This window comes from Antrostomus carolinensis, unplaced genomic scaffold (assembly GCF_000700745.2).
Source record: "Antrostomus carolinensis isolate BGI_N321 unplaced genomic scaffold, ASM70074v2 scaffold6927, whole genome shotgun sequence".
NCBI lineage: Eukaryota > Metazoa > Chordata > Aves > Caprimulgiformes > Caprimulgidae > Antrostomus > Antrostomus carolinensis.
In genome coordinates, this window is record NW_010325461.1 from 6,135 (window position 1) to 28,610 (window position 22,476).

Here is a 22,476-nt window from a genome sequence, read left to right on the forward strand (position 1 = left end):
GAAATTTGCTTCAGATTATGTGGATACCTTGTGGCAGAGGACAGTGCTGCATTGGGTCTTCTAAAGCCTAGGAAACCACTTAACCACTGGGTCTTGCTTTCTCCTCACAGCAGACTTGGTTCACAGAGTTACAGAATCACAGAATTGCCTCAATCGGAAAAGGCCTTTAAGATCATTGAGTCCAACCATGAACCCAACACTGACCAGTCCCCTATGACTAACCCATGTCCCTCAGCACTGTGTCTACACAACTCTTAAATACTTCCAGGGATGGGGACAGGCTGCTTCAGCTGGTTTCTACTGCGAATCAAGGTCTGATAATTTGGTGCCACCCCAAAAGCAGGCAGTGAGGAAGTGAACAAAGTCACAAGGCTGCATATTTTCAATTTACTTGCTACAGATGTTCAGGGAAGAGGTCACCTTGCTAGGGATGTTGGTCAGGCAGTATGGATGCTCTTCCTAGAGAAGGGAAGAGAAGGTGGGTTTGAACTCATGGATATTCCTGTTGTGAAACTGCTACAACAGAGATCCTGTGCATTCTGAGGGAGATGATGGTTTCTGTTTTCCATACTCCCTTTCAGTGTGCACTGAAATTCTTTAGAGACCACTGGACTCTAAAGTCTTAATGTTAGAAACACTTGAGGTCCCCTAACAGCTGAGGATGGAATCATGCAGCTTGTTATACAAGGGTATGGCAGTGCCAGAAGTTAAAATCATAGAACCATCGAATGGTTTGGGTTGGAAGGGACCTTAAAGCTCATCTAGTTCCAATCCCCCTGCCATCAGCAGGGACACCTTCCACTAGACCAGGTTGCTCAAAGCCTCATCCAACCTGGCCGCCAACACTTCCAGGGAGGGGGCATCCACCCTGATTTCAGTCAACCCTAAAGGTTTCACATCCTACATTGCCCTGGTGAAGTTAAGGGTGGAATTTACCTCAGCTAACTTCAGTTGTCCACCCATTAATCCTCTTGCTGAAGCTGGCACTCTGCAAGGTATCTTCAGTCAGCAAAGACAGGCAGGTGACTGCACATCTAAGACACCTATCTTAGAACAAAATACTTTACCACTGGAGGTGCTCATAAACCTCCAGTAATTCCAATGAGAGCTTTAAAAGCAATGTTCAATGAGATACTTGCATTTGTAATGGTGAAAGCTATTGGTGTAACCATCCCAGTTGGATGCCCAACCAAGCACTGCTGGACTACGTGCTTTCCACAGACTAAGGCAGCAAGATTGTCTCCACTGGTCAGGGGTGCTGAGATGAAACAATAATGGTCCATTCTGTCCCATTTCACTTGTTTATGGAAGTTGAGCTCCACGTTTGCTGCAGCATTTTACAAAGAGAGAACAGACTGTTCATGCTGGTTAGACTGTTCAGTGATTCACATCTTCCTAGCTCTCCCCTTTGTGACTTGTTCCTCTTTCCTTTTCAACTGTCTCCTGCTGTCTTTCAGGATACTTCTCTACCTTCCCATGGCAAAATTAATAGCTGGTGGGGAGAGAGGAAAAAAAAGTCACAGTTTCACCTCATCAGACAAAACAAAAGCTGTGAAATCTCTTTTTTCACTATTTTTTTCCCCCCAAGATTGTCATTCAGATCCCAGTATCACGGGGGAAGAAGCAGGGAGAACTGCCTCAGGGAATGGGGTGAAATAATTATTTAAGCCATAATTCCAATGTGAAGATCAGACATTTTGTCCCACATATGGTTCTTACAGTTTCTCCCTGAGAAGGAAGTTATTAAGGGCTGACTCCATCCATCTGAAAATCAGTCATCAACATAAAAATCTACCAGCTAGTTGGAATACTCTCTACCATGGTTTCTGGACATATGTACAGGACAGAACTCAACCAGCTTTCATGCTGATTAGAATTCTGTGCTGATTGCCTAGAACTTCACAAACTTTTGACAAGATTTGTCTCACCTAATCCCAGCTCCATGAAGCAAAGACAATGATCCCAGAGTTCTCAACGCTGGGTTCTCTTTTTATTCACACGAGAAAAAGAGGTACTTCACAGACATGATTAATCTGAGCTTTTCTGGTGCTTTTTAAAGACATTTATTTCCCAATACTGGCTGCAAAAAGGACCCTCAAGAAATGAATTTTTAAAGGGGAGAAATTCACTGCAATCTAACTTTTCCTACATGTCATATAGGATTTGTCCTCAGTGCTTTGAACAACGCTCTGTGCTCTAAGTTCAAACACAACCATCCCTCTCTAAATCAAGTTCTGGCTACGAAGAGCTGGAAATTTCTGAAATATATCTGAAATCCAGAAATGCCACCAGGTCACCATGAGGGAAAGTCACATTGGAGTTACCACCTCTCTTCTCTCTGCTTACAGGTCTGTCTGAAATCACTCGTTATGAATACTTCAACTACATCAACCTTCCTTCCAACCACAACCAGCCAGGCTCATGGGACTAATCAGAGCGGGGATGTTGGAAAGACAGAGGCATCATATGCTGTCCTCAAATTCATGGAGAGCTTCTGCCTCATCAGTGCTGTCTGTGGGATGGTGGGGAATGGCATGGTCCTATGGTACCTTGGCTTCCGCATCCGGAGGAACCACTTCACTGTCTACATCCTGAACCTGGCTGCTGCCGACTTTGGGTATCTCCTCTGCATTGCCATCGAGACGGTTCAGTACCTGATGCAGTTCAACGTAGGGGTGCAGTTTGGGATATTCCTCTTCCTGGATCTTTTCATGTATGGGACCGGCTTGTATCTTCTGACTGCCATCAGCATTGAGAGGTGCTTGTCTGTCCTTTGTCCAATCTGGTGCCGAAGCCACCGCCCAAAGCCCTTGTCTGGCATCATCTCCGGCCTGCTCTGGACTATCTCCCTGCTGCTGAACACACTTGGCTATGTTTTGTGTACCCTTCGCCCCTCTGCCAGGAGCTGCCAGCTGGTGCTCATCACCATTGGAGCCTTGGACTTCCTCTTCTGCACACCCCTCATGCTGCTCTTCAGCCTGACCCTCTTCCTTAGAGTCAAATGCAGCTCCCAACACCTCCGAACAGGCAGGCTCTTCACCGTCATCATGCTCACCGTCCTCTTCTTCCTCATTTTTGCTGTGCCTCTGAGTGTCCTGATCCTCTTTGACTTCTTGGGCTACAAATTTCTCTACTCCCCGGAGATTGGCTTTGTGCTGTCCTGCGTGAATAGCAGTCTCAACCCTGTCATTTACTTCCTTGTGGGGAGCTACAGGGATCGGAGAATTAAGTTCACCCTCAGGCTGGCATTCCAGAGGGCTTTTGAAGATTCAGCAGATGACAAAGATGAACGGGAAACCCGTGACACAATGACTATGTCCTCCTAATACTCTGCTGTGCCTAACACAGGAACTCTGGTCTGGAGCTGAGGGCCAATAGTTTACAGAATTGAAGAACTCAGAGGTATTGGGGAAGGTTTATCTCACTTAACCTTCAGTATCTTCATTGTAGAGCTCTACCCTTTGGCTAGTTATTTTAAGCACCATCTGTGGTCAGTGAAAGCACATAAACACCTGGACCACACAATTTATCTGACCTGTATTAGGACCACATTGAAAGTGCCTGTTTCTTTTCAGTGGCCATTAAATGATTTCAATTTGATAAGGTGAAATGTCTTGGTGTCTGCATTTTATCAAAGGAATCCCCCTCAGAATTTGCAGCTCACTCAATAAATCTCTGTCTGTGACAGCACAACAATATCAAATTCATTAAGTCTCAATCACTTTTTACTCAGATCTCTGAAGATGAGATGGGAACCAATCCTCCTCCTGATGAAATCAGCCATGAAATTCCAGGAAGGAGAGTCTATCTATCTCACTTCATTTTAAATACCTGTATCTCAGCAACACATGCAACCTTGTGTGGCTCACAGAGCACGTGATTCTTTGCTTCCTAATGTGAGCATTTGGAATAGTGAAATGCTTCACACCCTGGAATTCCCTTTCTTCCATGAACTAGGGAGATTTCCACACCGTAGAGTTACGATGTAGTAGAAAAGGGCTCCAGCTCCTCCCAACCTGCCTTACAACTTTATGCACTGAGTTATATTCTCCTTTTTCTTGTTTTTCAAAGAAATAAAGGGCTGGAATTGCTTATTATTTTAATTTCCTGTAACCCAGGACAAAGTATCTGCATCTCACTACAACATGTCCTTTAAGGAGGACACATAACAACCCATGGCTTCTAGTATCTCCTGTACCAACAGAAATACATTCAGGGATAGGGGAAAAAAACAGGAAAACAGAAGAAGGATAAATAAATAAATACCACGATTGGCAACCAATTATTCTCTAGATCAAATCCCTTGAGATGCAAAATGTGATTATTTGAGGTGTTGTACTATCAGACTACATAACATTTACTCTTTTAAGCTAAATTGATAGAAAAAAGACTACACAGGTAATATTCTTTGAGGAATCTTACAGATTTCCTCCTCTTACCTTAAACTGCAACTATTTTCCTAAAGGGAACCTGCATTCTTCTACTGTTTATGATCTTTTTTCTCTTCACTTGCCTTTTTTTTATTAATTTCAAAAAAGCACCACTTAAAAAAAATAGTGGGTCACTCTAATGTCTGTAGTTGCTTTTTGCTTCCTGTTTACAGTTCCTGAAAGCTGAAATTTGAGTTCCATTTCTACTGTTCTTTAATTTTTAATGCTCTTGTTCTACAAAGATACATATAGTTGATTCAGATGAGGTCTATGCCATCAATTATTTTTAAGTAAAGTTCTTTATCTTCTGACTTCTGCTGCTGAAGGCAAGAGAGCGTCCATTTATCAGAAAATATGTTAAAAATGTTTGCCTTTTAATATCTGTAATTATTTTATCACTGGGAGAACCGAAACGTTTCTGTTATTATTAAAAGTGTCAAAAGCCCCCCTTTTTTTTTAAAAGGAAAACAAATTGTATTTAAAAACATGATTGTGCTTAGAAGAAGCCACCAACTGATAACAACAAACAGAATATAAACTGTGAAAAACTTTCCATCTTGACAGTTTGTCCTTAAACGTCCCCATCATGAAGACACGTGGCGTTTAATGTCAACACGTTTTACACATGACATTGATGTGAACAATTTACATCCAACTTTGGACATTTAAAAAGTGATGCCAGTGTATAAACCATCATCACAGACACCTTCAATCACCCATGGTAAAGGACAAGCATTCTCAGGAGTGGCATCTGCCAGATATTTGCAGTGTAACTGTCTCCTGTGGTCCAAAAGAAGTCCGGGATAGGACCTGCAAGGAGATGGTGACCATTTGCAGGCTTCTCCACCTGGAACTAACACCAGCATGGTCATCTCAGCCCACCAGGGAGAATGTCCTCAGCATCTGAATTAAGTTTGTCCTCTGAATTGCTTGGTGTCTCTCTGGAAGGATGATAACAGGGCATCCAGAAGATCAACGGTCATGCATGAGAAGGGTACATTCCTCAGGGGCCACCAGTACCCTGGAAAAAGCCCACATTTCTGCTTCCCTGGGGACAGCTGAAAGGAAAGGGGCAGCCCTGACCATAAGTGTTGAGTGTGCTCCTCAATGTGGTCCATGTGCCAGCTGCATGTGGTGCCTGCGAGGGATGGTGTCATCTGTTCCCCAAGGACACCAAACCTCACTCCATTCCTCTGAGGAGTCCCTGGACACCAGAATCTGAAATAATCTTTATTTTCTCATTGATTTCAGTAGAAGACACACACATCACTGCTGGTATTTCTGTGGTGCTGTTAAGGCCTGGAGGAAGGGATGTCTGTGGGCACATGGACGCTTCAGAATAGTCCAGTTTGCACCACATGCAGGAGATGAAAGACCCTCCAGTGCCTTGATTTGATTCCCTTTCCCAAGCCTCTGTCCCCCAGTAGTTATCCCCAACCTCCCCTTCAAGCACCTACTCCATTCTCCCTTCCAAGAGCTTCTACAACAACCAGCCCACTTCTCTCTCTCACCCCACCCTACCTCACAGGAGCAGCCTTCCCCTTCCAACCCTTCCCAGCATCAACTGCCAAATTCCTTCTCGTGCTCCTTTCATGGAGATGTGGCCTCATGTCACAGGAAGGAAGGGGCAGCAGATAGTAAGAGAAGGCTATGTCCTCTTTGGGAGAGGAGAGTCAGGGTCAGCTAATGGGGGACAGAAGGAGGGGCAAGCACCTCTAGACAGCTATCTTCTGCCCTATTTAGGTGTTGCACCAGCTCATAGTCAAATGGTGCCTTACAACCCACAGAGTGACTTGGGATCAGGCACAAAGAAGAGTAGAAGAGGTGATCTGTCTCCATGCTGAGCTGCAGCATTGTTCTCCTCTCTGGCAGCAAGCGGGTACCAAGTGCATGGGGACCTCCATCCCCCAGGTTGCCTGGCAAGGCTCTGCATCTCCAGACCTTCTCACCAGCAGTCTTATACAGTGGTCTCCACTGCAGTGTCCTCAGGCACGTGGCTCTCCCCCTCACTCCCAGCTTTCTCTTCAAACACTTGACGGAAGGCAACTTTCACGGAGCCTTGGAACCGGCGCTGCCGGCAACTCCCCACCAGGAAATAAATGACTGGATTCATGCTGCAGTTCACCATCGCCAGCAGAAAAGATGTAATCTCAGGAAGTAATTCATGTGAACTTGGAAAATTGAAGAAAACCTCTAGACTGAAAGGAATACCGAAGGCAAAGAAGAAGATCACGTTGAGGAGGACAGCAACATAGAGTTTCCCCAGGCGACGTCGGTGTGAACCACATCGAAGTTTGATGTAGAGGGATAGGTTGGAAATCAACATCATTGATGACAAAGCCATGGCAATGGCAATGGCTACACCTGCAATTACTGTCTCGTAGCCTTCAGCAAAGCTGAAGCTGAGATACATGGAGGAAACAAAAACCCCAGCGAAAGCCCAGAGCGCCCCGCTGACAATGCCTGATAAGTGCTTTGGGCGCTGGCAGCGATACCAGATGGGGAAGAGGACAGACATACACCGCTCCACGCTGATCGCTGTCAGGAGACTCAAGCTGCTAAGGTCAAAGAAGTGGCACAAAAACTCAACTACAGTTACAAAATCTATGTAGAAAAAAATCAAATCAACCGAATGAGGACAAATCGTTGTGGAGATCAGAACTGCCAACACGAGCAGGGAAAACAGGAGGAGCAGAAAGAAGTCAGCAACAGCTACATTTAGGATGTAGACGGTGAAAGGGTTCTGCTTCATGTGGAAGCCCAGGAACCACAGGACTATCCCATTCCCCACGAGTCCACAGACAGAAATCCCCATACAGACACCTGCAAAGACCATCAGTCCATAAGGTAGCCTTGTGCATTCAAATGTGATATTTTCCCCATAGTCCAGATATCCAGAAGGGATGTAGTTCAGAGAGAGGTTTGTTGTGTTGGTCTCTTCCATGGCAAATGACCCTGTTCTGGGTGGCCACCTTCTCCCTCTCCCACCACCTCCTAGGAGAGATGAGGAAGGAGAAGGAAATGAGGGACATTGGTGTTCCCAGCACTCACCATCTTTCCCCACAGCCCCACACCAGCCCCAGGCTCCTCCAGGGAGGACCCCATCCCCTGCTGTGCCCAAGAACAGGCTCCCACCCCTCCAGCACTGTCCCTGGCCAGGAGGTATCTCCACTTGCCCGTCCCCAGCATCCTACCTCCTGGTGCTCCTGGGAACAGTGCTGCTGCAAGACTTCTAGCACACAGGGCCTCCAGGCTCTCTAGGAGAAAGAGGGTGGCAATGACTGCTGGGGCCACCCCGATGTTTGCCCAGAGATCACATCCCATGGTCAGGAGACTCCCCTCACAATCTCATCACATCAGTGACAGCTTCCCCTCACATGTCCCATGGACGGCGATCTTGTCAGTAGGAGTTGGCCACGTCACCCCTTCCTCTCCTCCCCCCCAGTTTTTCACCAGGAGGTGCTGATCTGTTAAGATCCCATTAAGAAAGGTGCTCAGACTCTGTAAAGTACCATTTCAAATGCCATTTCTTAGAGCTAAAACTATGAAGAAGGAGAGGATGGTGCAGATAATCTTGTGTCCCATCAGGTGTCAGGAACTCCAGGTCTTGCAGCATCAAATAAACCTCTGATCAGGGCAGATCCTGTCCATGGAAAGGTTACTCCACTCTGGTGGTTTGAGCTATTACAGGATTTTCTTAGGTAAGAAAACAACTCATTCTACATTCACATGAGAACCATTGCAGCAGCCTTAGATAAAGGCAAGAACATGCAGGTGGTGGCATCACCAGCACCCAGTGGGAGCTGCCTGCAGGATCCTCTCTTACCATCAACCAACCAGGTTTATCTGATGACCAAGGGAGCTGCACATCATGACCCAGCTCAGCACGGCACAGCACAGGCCTGGGACTACTCAGGTTGAGTGTTTTGTGGATGACTAACTCCCAGATGTATAATGGTCTTCTGGTCAGGATCTCTACAGCCCATCCTCCAGCTTCAGCTCACCATACTGGGGTCTCCTGAGTGTTGCTGTGCAAAGCTAGTGGTGGAAGACTTCCTCTAGCTCTCTTCCGTGCCTTCGCTATCCTTACAGCCTGCATGACCAAGGGGATGGTGAGGAAGAGATTTGGCAGGGCAAGAGGAAGGCAGAAAGATGAGAATGAGTGAGATGAGCCAGGGACCATCAACCATGAGGATGAACCAGCAGAAGCTCCTTGGACAGTCCCATAACCCTCATAATCCTTCTTCTTCCCATCATTCCTCAGATGCAGAACCACTTCTGGTCATGCCCATCCCTTCCCCTGCCCCACCAGGCCTCATCATACACTCACTCCCTGCACCTGGGATGTCAACAGAGTCCCCTCAGCAGCAGCCCATGAGGCAGAGCACTGGCCGTGTCTCAACTTGCCGTGCAAAATCCCCAGTATTCAGATAGAGAACAGCACGAGGGCTTTGGCCACTGCCTCTAATCACACCCCTGCCACGCGTGTGTCTCCTCTGAGATTACATTCTGTGGGGTACATGGTGCTGCAAACGTGCTTTTATCTACAAGTGGTTCCTGTCACACAAGCTCGTCCTTCAGCATCACAGGGACTGGCATTTTCATGGCTTATTTTCTCTCCCTCTTTCATGTGTTTTCCATCCTTTGGATACCTCTTCTTGGGAGTGATTGCCTGTGCTTGTCATCCCCAAGACTGATGTCCTCCAAGGGTGTCCTTTGACTTCATGTGATGAATGCACAGTAATGAACAAGGTCCACAGTCTTTCCAGGAGGTCCAACCTGGACCTGCAGGAGTTGGAGCCAGAGACAGACTCAAAACAGTGCTAGAGCATAGGCTCAAGGTCCATCCATGAGATGGGGTTGGAAGTCTTGGACCACCACACACAGTGAAAGATGGAAGCCCCTCGCATGGTGGGAGAAAGATGGAGGATGGCAGGAGGAGAGGAAGAGGGTGACGTGGACAACTCTTTCTGACAAGATTGCCATCCATGGGACACGTGAGGGGAAGCTGTCATTGATGTGATGAGATTGTGAGGGGAGTCTCCTGACCACAGGACGTGATCTCTGGGCAAACATCTGCTCCTCAGGCACGAGGGACGAGGCCAAAGCGGGGTGGTCCTGGCAGTCATCACCACCCTCTTTCTCCTGGTGAGCCTGGAGGCCAGGTGTGCTGGAGGTCCTGCAGCAGCACCAGGAGGTAGGATACTGGGGACGGGCAGGTGGAGATACCTCCTGGCCAGGGGCAGTGCTGGAGGGGTGGGAGCCTGTTCTTGGGCACAGCAGGGGATGGGATCCTCCCTGGAGGAAAGATGGTGAGTGCTGGGAACACCAATGTCCCTCATTTCCTTGTCTCTCCTAGGAGGTGGTGGGAGAGGGAGAAGGCGACCACCCAGAGCAGGGTCATTTGCCATGGAGGAGATCAACACAACAAACCTCTCCCTGAACTACCTGAATTCTGGCTCCGCAGACTCTCAGGCAGTCAATCAATCTCTGTGCAGAGCACACAACTTCAGTATATTGATGATTTCAGGTGTCTGTATGGGGATTTCTGTCTGTGGACTCGTGGGGAATGGGATAGTCCTGTGGTTCCTGGGCTTCCACGTGAAGAAAACCCCCTTCACTGTCTACGTCCTGAACCTGGCCATCGCTGACTTCTCTCTGCTCCTCTTCCTTCTTGTTATACTGACATTATACGTCAATTCAATTGTCCCCTGTCATTTCTCGTTTAATCATACCTTCACCAAGTACATCCTGATGGATCTGGTTCTGTTTTGGTATTTTGCCAGCATGTATCTCCTGACAGCAATGAGCATGGAGAGGTGTCTCTCTGTTTTATTCCCAATCTGGTACCGGTGTCACCGCCCAACGCACTTGTCAGGCATCATGTGTGGGGTTCTCTGGGCTCTTGCTGGACTTTATATTGCTTTGGTTTTCTTGAGCTGTTACTTCTCTTTTCATATAAGCTGTAAACAAGTGTTCCAAGCTCTCAGCATCATCAATTTTCTCATTTTCACTTTATTCCCACTCCTTTCCAACCTTTCCCTGTTCATCAAACTCCAACGCGGCTCACAGAAACGACACCCGGGGAAACTCTACGTTGCCATCCTGCTCAGCGTGATCTTCTTGTTCATCTTTGGGTTTCCTCTCACTGTGGTGGTTTTCCTTGATCCTCTCTATTTAAATCTGCTTTTTGTTCATCTCTCTTACCTGCTGGCCTCGCTGAACAGCAGCATCAACCCGTTCATTTACTTTCTGGTGGGGAGCTGCCAAAAACGCCGGTTCAAGTTCTCTGCAAAAGCCGCTCTCCACCGAGTCTTTGAAGAGAAAGTGATGACCAAGGAGGAAAGCCACGTGCCTGGGGATCCTGAGGTGGAGACCACTCTATAAGGCACTGCTGATGAGGAGACCTGGAGATGTGGCACCTCGCAGACAGGGATGGAGACGTGGGGGCTGGTACACAGACCCAGCACAGCGCTGCTCAGCCGGGCTCGGTCCCTGTGCCCAGGGCTGGATTCCCCACAGCAGTGACCCTCATTGCTCTGGCCCCAGAGAATAAACTCTTCCTCCTTTGGCTCAGCAGATGAGTTTTGTGGTGTTTTGGGGGGGTCTTTTTTCTGGGGAAAGTCTGATATAGAAACCCAGAATCCCAGAATGGTCTCAATTGGAAAAGCCCTTGAAGCTCATCGAGTCCAACCATGAACCCAACACTGACCAGTCCCCTATGACTAACCCATGTCCCTCAGCACTGTGTCTACACGACTCTTCAATCCCTCCAGGGATGGGGACTCCACCACTGCCCTGGGCAACCCCTTCCAATGCCTCAGAACCCTTGCAGCAAAGAAATTCTTCCTCACATCCCATCTCAACTGCCCTGGCCACAACTGGAGCCCATTTCCTCTTGTCCTGTCCCTTGGGCCTTGGTTGAACAGACCCACCCCCACCTCTCTCCACCCTCCTTTCAGGGAGTTGGAGAGAGCCACAAGGTCTCCCCTCAGCCTCCTTTTCTCCAGGACATACAACCCAGTTCAGTGTCCCCCAGACACGTTAGGTCCTTTGGGAGCTCTGGACACATCTGTTATTCAAGCGAGACAAGGCTCTTTGGAAAGGATTGCAAAAATGGGCAAGCCAAGGGGGTCATGTGGGCATCTCACCATCACCACTGCACCCATGCTGAAGTGAAAGGCTGAGCAAAGAGTAGAGGCAACCACTGCCATGGGAAGCAGCCGTGTAGCTTGTCCATGGGCCAGTGCAGCCCCCTCCAGACCCTGGTTCATGGAGATGTTGCAATGGCAGAGTTGGCCATTCCTTACATCTACTGCAGCCCCAATGGGAATTGGAGAGTGAGGGCTCCTGGGACAGCCACTTGCTCCTGGAAGCCAAGTAGGTTACCCCTGTGAAGAGTGGCTAGCTGGCAATTCATCCTCACCAAAACCCACCTCCCAGCCCAGCTGAACCCCTCTGCCTCCTCTGGGGCTGCATGGACCCCCCCAGGCAGGAGTGGGAGCCCCAAACCCCATTGCCCACCCACATCCCAGGCTTGGAGGGTACATCCAGCCCAGGGCCAGCGGTGACTGCACAGATATCTGCAGGGCTGATGCCTCTAGATGGCAGGAGAGGGGTATGGATGGCATGGAGCATCCTTCTTCTGTCTGAAGAGCTGCTCTGCAGAGCCGGCCCTGCATTCCCAGCTGATGGAAAGAGAGACAAACCAACACCAGGTCGGGCTGCAGAGCTGGGGAAGAAACAAGAACATTCTCTTGTACCTCAAGTGGACATTTGTCACGCTGTTTAATTCCAGGGTTAAATCGGTCTGAGAAAAGTACAGGTTCCATAGTGTCCTAGTGGCACCTTCCCAGAACTCGTGTTCATGCCAAGGAGTTCACACAAGGTGCTGCTTTCCAACTGTGCTCCAGGGAAACACCACTTGTTGTGACACACTATGGCTGGATGATGAGACATCACATCCTGGAGGTTGTCACCTCCTTGCTGGAGTCTCTCAGGGACTGGACAACACAATAAGTGTCCCTATGAGGGAGCAGGGAATCTCCTCCAGCCCTGCTCCCATCAGTCCCTACAGGAAAACCAAGAGAGGTTTTTAAGACATGTTTTACTTCTCAATATCATAGAATCATAGAATGGTTTGGGTTGGAAGGGACCTTAAAGCTCATCCAGTCCCAATCCCCCTGCCAGCAGCAGGGACACCTTCCAGTAGACCAGGTTGCTCAAAACCTCATCCAACCTGGCCGAGAACACTTCCAGGGAGGGGGCATCCACAGCTTCCTTGGGCAACCAATATCTCCACAAAAGTTTTGTCCACAAGAACAAAAGCATCTCAAAGGAGGCTTCAGACTCTTTTGCCTTAGTTCTGTCAAAGTTATGATACCCTGTCCTCCAAACTTGGAAAGGGAGATGGAGGAAGCTGTATCTCCAGAAAAGACACTGATTTTTGAAAGGGAATATTTCAAGGTGAAGGGTGAGATAACACAGCCCAACTCAGGAGGTCTGATGCCAAAGATCATCTCTCTGATGCCAGAGAGAAGCACAGTGAGCAAATGTCAGCTGCAGAGGCTGAGATGGGAACCTGCTCTGGCACAGCTCACCAAACACTCCCCAAACACAGCTCCAAGCCATGCTGTGAAGCAAGGTTGGGAATTACCAGATCAGATGATCTTGGCAAGTCAGAGACACCAATTCCTGCATTGCCTTTGCTCACAGCAAAGATTTCACCATCACTCCACTGAACACACCTCTGTGTCCATCACCAAAATAACCTAAAATATGGAAATTAACCTAACCAGATGTATGGGCCACTTAATTTTGTAGATATTAAGAGTAACACACCTGTGTGGGCTGCTGGGGAGCAGGGCCATCCTTTGGTTCCCCATCTTCAGCATCAAGAGGAAGCCCTTCACCACCTCTATCCTGAACCTGACCATCCTCAGGAGGAGGTGACCAGCTCCTGTGCACAGTGGTTTCAATGACCAACTGTCCACTCCAAGGTCCTGATTGCATTGATCTTCTTCTAGCTACCTTTTTTGTTTCCAACATGGTAACTCTGACTCCAAAGTTTGTTGAATAAACAACTGGGCTTCACTCCACAGCTGGTCACTGGTGAACAGAGCAAGGTTGACTCAACTCTGTCAGAAAATGGCTTATTTCCTGTCATTCTAAAGCTTCTCCCTTGTCTATGAGCAGGACAGGTACCTTCAGAGCATGATGAACCTCATCCTAAGGCAGGTGCCTGCAATAGCTGGGATGAGCCATCTGTTGACAGTGTCAAGACCTCATTGATTCTGGGAGGAATCTGGGCAGCAGATGACATCTCTTTGGGATGCTTGTGGTTAGCAGAGATGTTTCTCACTGGAAGAAGCCTCCAGTGAATTCAAATCACAAATGTCTATTTTCACCCACCCATTTCTCTGACACAGTGGGAAGTTGTCCATCCTTCTCCCGCTGCCTTAAATCCAAGGGTAACTAATGTGACACTGCTTTTAGAAAGAGAAGTTAAAGTATTACCCATCTGTGGTGAGTCATGCTTTGAAGACACATGATGAGATTAAACATCTAAGAAGCATTTATTAACAGGGTTGTTTCACAGAACAGGGCGGGATTCTTCCATAGTTGGGAAGGGTTTTTTTCTCCCTCTCTCCCACTTTCCTTTGGAAAGGAAATCTTGGCCAGGTTGGATGAGGCTTTGAGCAACTTGGTCTAGTGGAAGGTGTCCCTGCTGCTGGCAGGGGGGTTGGGACTGGATGAGCTTTAAGGTCCCTTCCAACCCAACCCAGTCTGGGATTCTATGGAAAGTAAAAACTTTCTGAGTTACAACCTGTTGTCCAGGAAAGGGCTCACATCATCCAAGGAGTGTCTCCCAAGGCAGGTGCAGAAGGACCACAATCCTCCCATGTGCTTTTCCTTCTTCCCATGATCTCCCTTGCCTGCAGAGTCACCCAGGCCACCACCTCTCTAAGCTTCTTGTTTTCACCACAATTTTATGGGTTTAGTTATCATGGTTCTGCACCCATAACTACACCAAGTGATGGATTTCCATTCCAGCCTGTCTGGTGACATCTAACTCTGGACTGAAGGACCAAGCAAAGGACAGAGAAACTTCTGTCACCGTCCTTGGTCCCAGAAGCCATCAGTAGTTCCTGGGTCTGCACTGATGATCCCTTTTTTCCCTTCATCCCTCCCTGCCAGCTGCATCTTCCCAACCTCTCCCTTGTGCTCCTACTGGAACCTGGTGGGGAGCCACACCAGGAAATCAGCCCCAAAGCAATGGTTTGGTGATGGTTTAGTTGACAGGCAAATGAGAGCTGCTGGACCCCCACCAGCTCCTTCATAGCAAGGGCTGACAGCCATGGAGGGGAAAGAGGAGCAGAGAAAACACTGCCATGATCCCTCTTACCCAGCAAGTGCCTGAGCCAGGCTACAGGTAGTCAATCCTCCTGGTCTCAACAGGGTCTTTTCCATAGGAAGTCCATTGTTTTCCTTCCCTCTCCCTGTATCCTCTTTCCCATGGAAAATCCAGTCTCTACAGGTTCTCCAGGCAGGGCTGTGCTTTTGGGGTTGTTTCATTTCAACCCTACTCCTCTTGGGTTATTTTTTCCTAAATGAAGAACGAACACACCAGAAATGGACACAGAGCTCAGGTCCTGGTTGCCAAATGGCATTTACTCAAGCTGACCATCCAGATATGCTGGAGAAAAGTGGGAGGAACCACAAGAAGCAGTTCCAGTCAAAACCCCCTTTGCATGCAGACAACTCACATGATGTGTGGACAGAACTCAGTTTGCAGCAGAAGCAACACATTTCAGGGAAAGCCTTCCAAGGACAATCCCAAACACATGATGATTTGCCTGGTTACAAAGCTGACTGTGAAGTCTCCACATATTTTTCACACGTATCATCACCTTGGGTAGAATGAGGTGCTTAGGGACATGGTTTAGAGGTGGAATTGGTAGTGTTGGGTTTATTGTTGAACTTGATAAAGGTTTTTTCCAACCACTATGATTCTATGGTCTTGAGATGCACACACAAAGGTTTGCCCAGCAATTGTTCTACCTTGCTGTGACAAGCTTTCTTACCCACCTGTGCTCTGTTCTTCAGCAGACACACCAAAAGAAAACCAAGCCCACTGGCAGGAGCTAAGAGCCTCTGTGGCTCTGTTTTAATAGTGAGCAGGGTGGAAGGAGCTCACTTTTGAGACAAGAAAAGCTCAGAACTGTTGGACAGGACAGATTCGAAGCATAAGTTTCACAACAAAACATTTTGATGGGTATTTCATTTTGGGATGATCTCCATCCCTTGAGCATCTTCTCTCAGGGAGGGGCTGCAAGGGTTTAAACAGCTGTTTCCACTGTGTTTTCTCTGGGAGTTTTGCCTCTATTATGGAGCTCTGTTCCATCTTCAAAAGTCCTCTGGAAAGCAACCCTAAGAGAAAGTGTGAACTTCTTCGCACAGCTCCCAGCCAAGAAGTAAATGACGGGGCTGATGCTGCTGTTCACACAGGCGAGCAGGAGAGAGGCATCAAAGACAAAAACCGAGAAGTCAAACAGTCGTAGCAAGAGCCAGTAACCAAAATCAGCGGTGAAGAAGGGGAAGAAGACAGCTAGAAGGATTACAACACAGAGCTTCCTTGGGGGACATTGCCTTGAACAGCAGAAGACCTTGCAAAGCAGGGTTAGACCAGAAAAAATCAGGATAAGCACGGTTAGGAGGTAGCTCAGGACAAAGACAACGAGCATCGCAGGGCAGAGGTAGAGGGTGATGGTGAGCAGGAAGGAGAGGACCCAGAGCAGGGCACACACGAGCACTGGCAGGTGCCAGGAGTGGTGGCAGGGGCAGCAGGCTGAGAGGAGGATGGACAGAGTCATCACGACACTGAAGGCTGTCAGGAGGAAGATGCTGGCGGTGAAAGTGAAGAGGATGGTGACGTTCAACACAGTTGTCATGTCCCATGAGCTCAGCCTGTGACAAAGGCTCTCTGGACTGTAAAGTATCCCAAGGGCAATGGTGATGGAGAGAAGGAAGGTGAAGTTGGCGACAGCCAGGTTGAGGACGTAGGTGATGACGGGGTTCCTGCGGATGTGGGAGCCGAGGAGCCAGAGAACAGCCCCATTCCCCACCAGCCCACAGAGGCAGATGAGCAGCGTGACAGGGACTTTGCTTGAGTGATCAACTTCACAGTCAGTCTGGTTGTAGTCATCGTCCTCATGCCTCAGCAGCCTGTGATGCCAAGTCCTGTTATCCACTGTCCCACCAGGCTGGCTCCAGCAAGCAGGGTCAGCTCTTCCCACGTCAGAGAACAATGTGCTCATTAGGAAACTTCTGCTACTTCTCCTTCCCCCTCACACAGCTGGAGGGACAAGAGGAAACAGAGACATGTCAGAAACTCTACTGTCCTCCACACTAGGCTTTTCAGATCTTTGCAACCATGCTCCAGCTTCCATGTGGAGGAGCAGAGAGTGAAACGAAGGACAGAAGAGATGGAAGATGGAATGTGAGGAGATGTGTATGAAACACCTGGAACAAGAGCATGTACAGAGGTGGAGCAAAAGTTAGGGAGATGCCTCCTGGCTTTGGACAGGACAGATCTGGAAGAGGGAAATAATAAGATGAAAAGATTGGAGAAGTTCTGGATGAAAAGTCCTTGGAGATGTCAAAGAGCAAGTGGGTTTGGGGGTGGATGTGATAGGGATTCTCAGGTGTCTAATATTATTGTTGATATTACTAAGCTGCTGGGTTCCTTCAGTGGGACACTCATTTTGGTGTTCCCCTACCACCTTTTCCCACAACATTTAAAGGTCTTAACATCATAAAGACAACTGTTGCCCCATCAGATCTGGTACAAATTGACAAGAGGTTCAAAACCAATGAGGGGAGGCACTGATGAGGCTGAAATAAAAAAACCCACCCAGAAAAGTCTGACCTTCTTTCCTCTCGCAACCGGGAGAACTTCACTGGAGCAGACGCACTGCGGACTCACATCACCTCGCACTCGCCAGCTGCCGCCCCCACGTTGGGATCATGATGAGGCTTCCTGGAATTATCACATGGAAAACTGAACCAAAGCCTGCCTTGGTGAGCTGTGCAGAGTCCAGCGTGGAGTTGTTCTCAGGTCCTTTCATAAACCACTTTTCTCAGTGTTAGCCAAGCTGGTTGTGTTCTCCAGGGTTCTTGCAAACAGGGAACTATTTCACGGCATTTCACAGAGTCAGGGTTCTGGTTATAATCTGTTCTTGGCTTTGTACAGGAAATGACTCACAAAAAAAGACTCTCAGAAAACAAGACCTATGGGAAATACTGATTGTCTCCGTGTCAGGTTCCTCTTTCATTTTATTTTAAAGCAACCCAATCCAAAAAATATCTAGATGAGATATTAGGAAGAAGTTCTTCACTGTGAGGGTGGTCAGACACTGGAACAGGTTGCCCAAGGAAGTTGTAGGTGCCCCCTCCCTGGAAGTGTTGAAGGCCAGGCTGGATGAGGCTTTGAGCAGCCTGGTCTAGTGGAAGGTGTCCCTGCTGCTGGCAGGGGGGTTGGGACTGGATGAGCTTTAAGGTCCCTTCCAATCCAAACCATTCTATGATTCTATGAGTGAAAAATATTCACATCTTTGCTCTGGTTGAACTTTCCTCCTCTCATTCCAGAGATGAATCTTTAGGACCCTCCACTACAAACTTGATGTTGCTCCAACACTTCTATTTCTGAGTCAGATCGAGGTTTGCCACTTGTACACCCCAATTTCACAGAGACACTTGACCTTCATATATTCAGTTTCCAAGAACATGCCGCTGTGGACATCAAGGAGGTAACTGAATCACAAGATTGGTGTAGATACCAGAGCTCAGGTGGACAGCAGAGAGATGACTTGGGATTTCAGGAAAGTCTTTTTTTTTCCCTAAGGAGAGGTGAATCAATGCTACTGAGTTGGCTTTGGCCATCTAAAATTTAAGGGTTTCATCTGAGTTGTCTCCTATACTCCCTTTGTGGTCAATCACCAGCCTACAGTTGTTTTCTCTGACAGGACCATGTGATAAAGTTAGGTGAGATGATTCCTACCTAGGCTGGCTGCGGTGAAGGACAAATACAAACAGCTCTTGTTGCATCTGGGAACAAGGGATGGTCCTACTGGGAACTGGCACATATGGGGACCCCAGGACCAAAACCACCTCTTCTCTCCCTCGCTGATGCTGTGTTTGTGTCCCCAACTCCAGAATCACACATCCCCTCACCAAGCCAACCCTTTCCACTGCCAACAGGTCATGATGAGGAAAGCATCAAGGTGCACCAGAATAATGCCATGCAACACAACTCTCACTGCCCGATCTCCTCATCTGCTCTGCAAAGGGGTTGCCCAGGGTGTCTAAGCTTCTGCTTTCCTGGGCAACATCTTGAGCACCTTCATTTTCATTTCCAACACAAGATTTACAGACATCAGGTATTCGTTTGGGTTTGGGTTGGGTTTGTGGAAGCCACGTTCTGTCAACATGAGGGCAGCAGTTGTTTCTGTGTTTCCTTTTTGTTAGGAAATCTCACAAAACCACCTGGCAGGCAGAGCTCAACCTCCTCAAGCCACCATCTATGAGACCCTTCCCATCCTCTATGTCTGACTCTTTTCTTGGGGCTGCCCAAGTTTCCTCCATGGGCTTCTCCACCCACCGGCACAGAATTGCACTTTCCAACAGCCATCAGTCCCCAGCTGTCTGTCTGTCCATCCTCTGTCCAACCCAGCACAGTGCTGACCACCAGCAGCTCTTGCCTCTTTGCCTGTCCCTTCCTGCCTCCCCGGTGAGGGTTTGGCTACCAACTGATGCTGCCAGCTCCATCAGCCAGACCAAGATGGATTTTCTCCATCAGCCTGTGGCACAGGAGGACATCAAGCCAGAGGGAGCTGAAAATGTCATTTCTGTCCCTCACCATTGTCTTTGCTGCTCTGCGGGCTTTTGAGGATCAAGGTAATGAGCAGTCAGTGCTTTAGTATCAGGCACCAAGATCTCAGAAGAAGGTAGGAAGGTAGAAGAGGCAGGAAGAGGTAGGACATCTCCATGTTTGGAAGCAGAGAAGGTACAGATTGGGGCCCAGGAGTGTGGTCATGTTAATCCTGGGGAAAAAAAAATGATGCAGGACTTTCTAGACCACATCATTTCAGTTATAAACCAGTGGGCAGCATGAGGGGACCATCACAATGGTAATTCTGAGAACAAGCAAGGACAACCCACAGAGCCAGCAAGGGAAGGAACTGCCACCACCAGCAAGTTACAAGAAAGACACTTTTATTAAAATAACTTAAAAATAACTTTGAGGTGAGAACCAGCCCTGCTCCTGGAAATCTCACCAAGCATGGATATGTCTTGGGAGGACACACAACTATCAACTCCTGGTCACACTCACCCAACCAGGCAAGGGCTCTGCTCCCATGGGTGCTGTCCCAGGGTGCAGAGGCAGGACTGCCCCTTTCCAGGTGCCAGTCTGCAACCATAGGGGTTTAGGCAGCAATTCCTATCACAGGGGTCTCACCCACCTCTTGGGAATCTGCTCTATCTTCAAAGACCCTCTGAAGAGCCACTTTGATGGATCTCTTGAACCTGGACTTTCCATAGCTCCCAACCAGGACGTAAATAACCGGATTGATGCTGCTGTTGACAGAGGCCAGTAACAGGCAGATCTCAAAGACAAAATTGATGTAGACAAAGAAGTTGAGGAAGATCTGGACACTGAGTGGGATGCCAAAGAGGAGGAAGAAGAAAACAGTGAGGAAGATGACAGCATACAGCCTCGTTGGGTGGTGTTGCCAAGAGCTCTGCCTAAGCTTGATGAAGAGGATGACATTGGAAACAACCATAAGGGGAGTGAAAAAGCAGAAATTGAGGAAGCACAAGGTCCCAAGAACCATCCAGCAGTGTCCAGAGTGACCCAGGTCACACACAAAATACACCAGCCCGGCAAGCACACAGGCGAGGGTCCACAGCAGGCTGCACATGATGGCTGACAGGAGCTTCGGGCGGTGGCAGCGGCACCAGAAGGGCCAGAGGGCACACACACATCTCTCCACACCGATGGCTGTGAGGAGGTAGAGGCTGGTGCTGTACGTGAGAAGAACCATGGAGTGGAAGAGTGGCAGCACCCGCAGAAGCTCAGGCTGAAAGCAGGTGAGCATGGGCATGTGATATATGAGGAGGAAAGCTGATGTGCAGAGGAGGAAGCAGGTGTCCGCCACGGCCAGGTTCAGGAGGTAGGCGCTGAAGGGGTTCCTCTTGATGCAGAAGCCAAGGAGCCAGAGAATGGCCCCATTCCCCACCAGCCCACACAGGCAGATGAGCAGCGTGATGCTACCAGTGACGATTTCAGGGATGTGTTCTGCAAAGCACCTGGTCCCGTTGTGTCCATCCCTGTAGACCGTGCTCTCCATAGGTGTTGGGGAGGCTGTGAGCCAGTCATGGATCGTGTTGTTGGGATGTCGCTCCATCTTCCTCCTTTCTTTCTTGTGCTCACCTGGAGGAAGGCAAGAGATAAAGGCAAAATTAGTGACTCTCAGGTCTACTGTGAATGTCCTCTGGTCATTCAGTCTTCACACCTCTTCCATGAGCTACAACATCTGCAAGCCAGAGAAAAGAAGAACTGAGCAGAGGAAAAAAAAGAGAGAGAGGAGAGGAGAGGAGAGGAGAGGAGAGGAGAGAAGAGCAGAGAAGAGAAGAGAAGAGAAGAGAAGAGAAGAGAAGAGAAGAGAAGAGAAGAGAAGAGAAGAGAAGAGAAGAGAAGAGAAGAGAAGAGAAGAGAAGAGAAGAGAAGAGAAGAGAAGAGAAGAGAAGAGAAGAGAAGAGAAGAGAAGAGAAGAGAAGAGAAGAGAAGAGAAGAGAAGAGAAGAGAAGAGAAGAGAAGAGAAGAGAAGAGAAGAGAAGAGAAGAGAAGAGAAGAGAAGAGAAGAGAAGAGAAGAGAAGAGAAGAGAAGAGAAGAGAAGAGAAGAGAAGAGAAGAGAAGAGAAGAGAAGAGAAGAGAAGAGAAGAGAAGAGAAGAGAAGAGAAGAGAAGAGAAGAGAAGAGAAGAGAAGAGAAGAGAAGAGAAGAGAAGAGAAGAGAAGAGAAGAGAAGAGAAGAGAAGAGAAGAGAAGAGAAGAGAAGAGAAGAGAAGAGAAGAGAAGAGAAGAGAAGAGAAGAGAAGAGAAGAGAAGAGAAGAGAAGAGAAGAGAAGAGAAGAGAAGAGAAGAGAAGAGAAGAGAAGAGAAGAGAAGAGAAGAGAAGAGAAGAGAAGAGAAGAGATCAAGAGAATAGGAATAGGAATAGGAATAGGAATAGGAATAGGAATAGGAATAGGAATAGGAATAGGAATAGGAATAGGAATAGGAATAGGAATAGGAATAGGAATAGGAATAGGAATAGGAATAGGAATAGGAATAGGAATAGGAATAGGAATAGGAATAGGAATAGGAGAGAAAATCTTGGGTCCAGGGTGGCAGGAGACAGACAGAGAGCTGGAAGAGGAGTGGAGGGAGAAAGAAGAGGCATGCAGAGCCATTTGCCCTTTAAAGACTGAAAAGGGCTGAGGAGGTGGATGGGAAGAATGGAACAACCAAGGAAGAGCAGATCTGAGTCTCCCATTGACAGGAGCAGAGATGAGCCCCAGACCCCTCTCACCAGTCACGAGGGGATCCGGTGAGGGCAGAGTCCTTGCACAGCCTTGATGTCTCAGAGCTGCAAATTCCAGTCCTCCCTGTCAGACTTGCACTTGAAATTTTACAAAGCTGCCACGTCAAAACCCTCCCAGATGAGATCTGGCCACCAGGAACAAGGTAACTCCATGATGAGGTTCCTCCAACAGTCTGTGTGCAGGCTCTGATACCTCGTCTCTTCCTCAGCTCAAGGCCAAATGGACCCTGGGACCTGGGTTTCTGCTGAGGGGTGGGTGGCTGCTGGGACATGGATGTGCCAGGGCTTGGTCATCATTTCTGAGAGCAGAGGAAGCAGCTTGCCAAAGAGTCACCCTCACGGGACGGGTGTTGCAGACTGATCTGCTGGTTGCTTCCAACACTTACCATCGTGTTGAGCGTG

General features: G+C 48.3%; 5 protein-coding genes across 5 annotated transcripts; 2 read left to right on the forward strand and 3 right to left on the reverse strand.

Annotated features, from left to right (window-relative positions):
• Positions 1-2,369: 2,369 nt before the first annotated feature.
• Positions 2,370-3,326, forward strand: LOC104527489 (proto-oncogene Mas). Its single transcript, XM_010171220.1, has one exon. The coding sequence runs from the start codon at positions 2,370-2,372 to the stop codon at positions 3,324-3,326; it is 957 nt and encodes a 318-aa protein (XP_010169522.1).
• Positions 3,327-6,387: 3,061 nt separating this feature from the next.
• LOC104527490 (mas-related G-protein coupled receptor member H) lies at positions 6,388-7,374 on the reverse strand. The gene has a single exon (XM_010171221.1). It carries the CDS (start codon positions 7,372-7,374, stop codon positions 6,388-6,390), a length of 987 nt encoding a protein of 328 aa, XP_010169523.1.
• A 2,465-nt stretch (positions 7,375-9,839) lies between these two features.
• Positions 9,840-10,817, forward strand: LOC104527491 (proto-oncogene Mas). The gene has a single exon (XM_010171222.1). It carries the CDS (start codon positions 9,840-9,842, stop codon positions 10,815-10,817), a length of 978 nt encoding a protein of 325 aa, XP_010169524.1.
• Positions 10,818-15,769: 4,952 nt separating this feature from the next.
• LOC104527493 (mas-related G-protein coupled receptor member X1-like) lies at positions 15,770-16,747 on the reverse strand. The gene has a single exon (XM_010171223.1). The coding sequence runs from the start codon at positions 16,745-16,747 to the stop codon at positions 15,770-15,772; it is 978 nt and encodes a 325-aa protein (XP_010169525.1).
• A 3,168-nt stretch (positions 16,748-19,915) lies between these two features.
• Positions 19,916-20,896, reverse strand: LOC104527494 (mas-related G-protein coupled receptor member H). The gene has a single exon (XM_010171224.2). It carries the CDS (start codon positions 20,894-20,896, stop codon positions 19,916-19,918), a length of 981 nt encoding a protein of 326 aa, XP_010169526.2.
• Between the last annotated feature and the right edge of the window lie 1,580 nt (positions 20,897-22,476).

Coding starts and splice junctions, on each gene's coding strand:
- LOC104527489 (XM_010171220.1), top strand. CDS start 2,370: ATGAATACTTCAACTACATCAACCTTCCTTCCAACCACAACCAGCCAG.
- LOC104527490 (XM_010171221.1), bottom strand. CDS start 7,374: ATGGAAGAGACCAACACAACAAACCTCTCTCTGAACTACATCCCTTCT.
- LOC104527491 (XM_010171222.1), top strand. CDS start 9,840: ATGGAGGAGATCAACACAACAAACCTCTCCCTGAACTACCTGAATTCT.
- LOC104527493 (XM_010171223.1), bottom strand. CDS start 16,747: ATGAGCACATTGTTCTCTGACGTGGGAAGAGCTGACCCTGCTTGCTGG.
- LOC104527494 (XM_010171224.2), bottom strand. CDS start 20,896: ATGGAGCGACATCCCAACAACACGATCCATGACTGGCTCACAGCCTCC.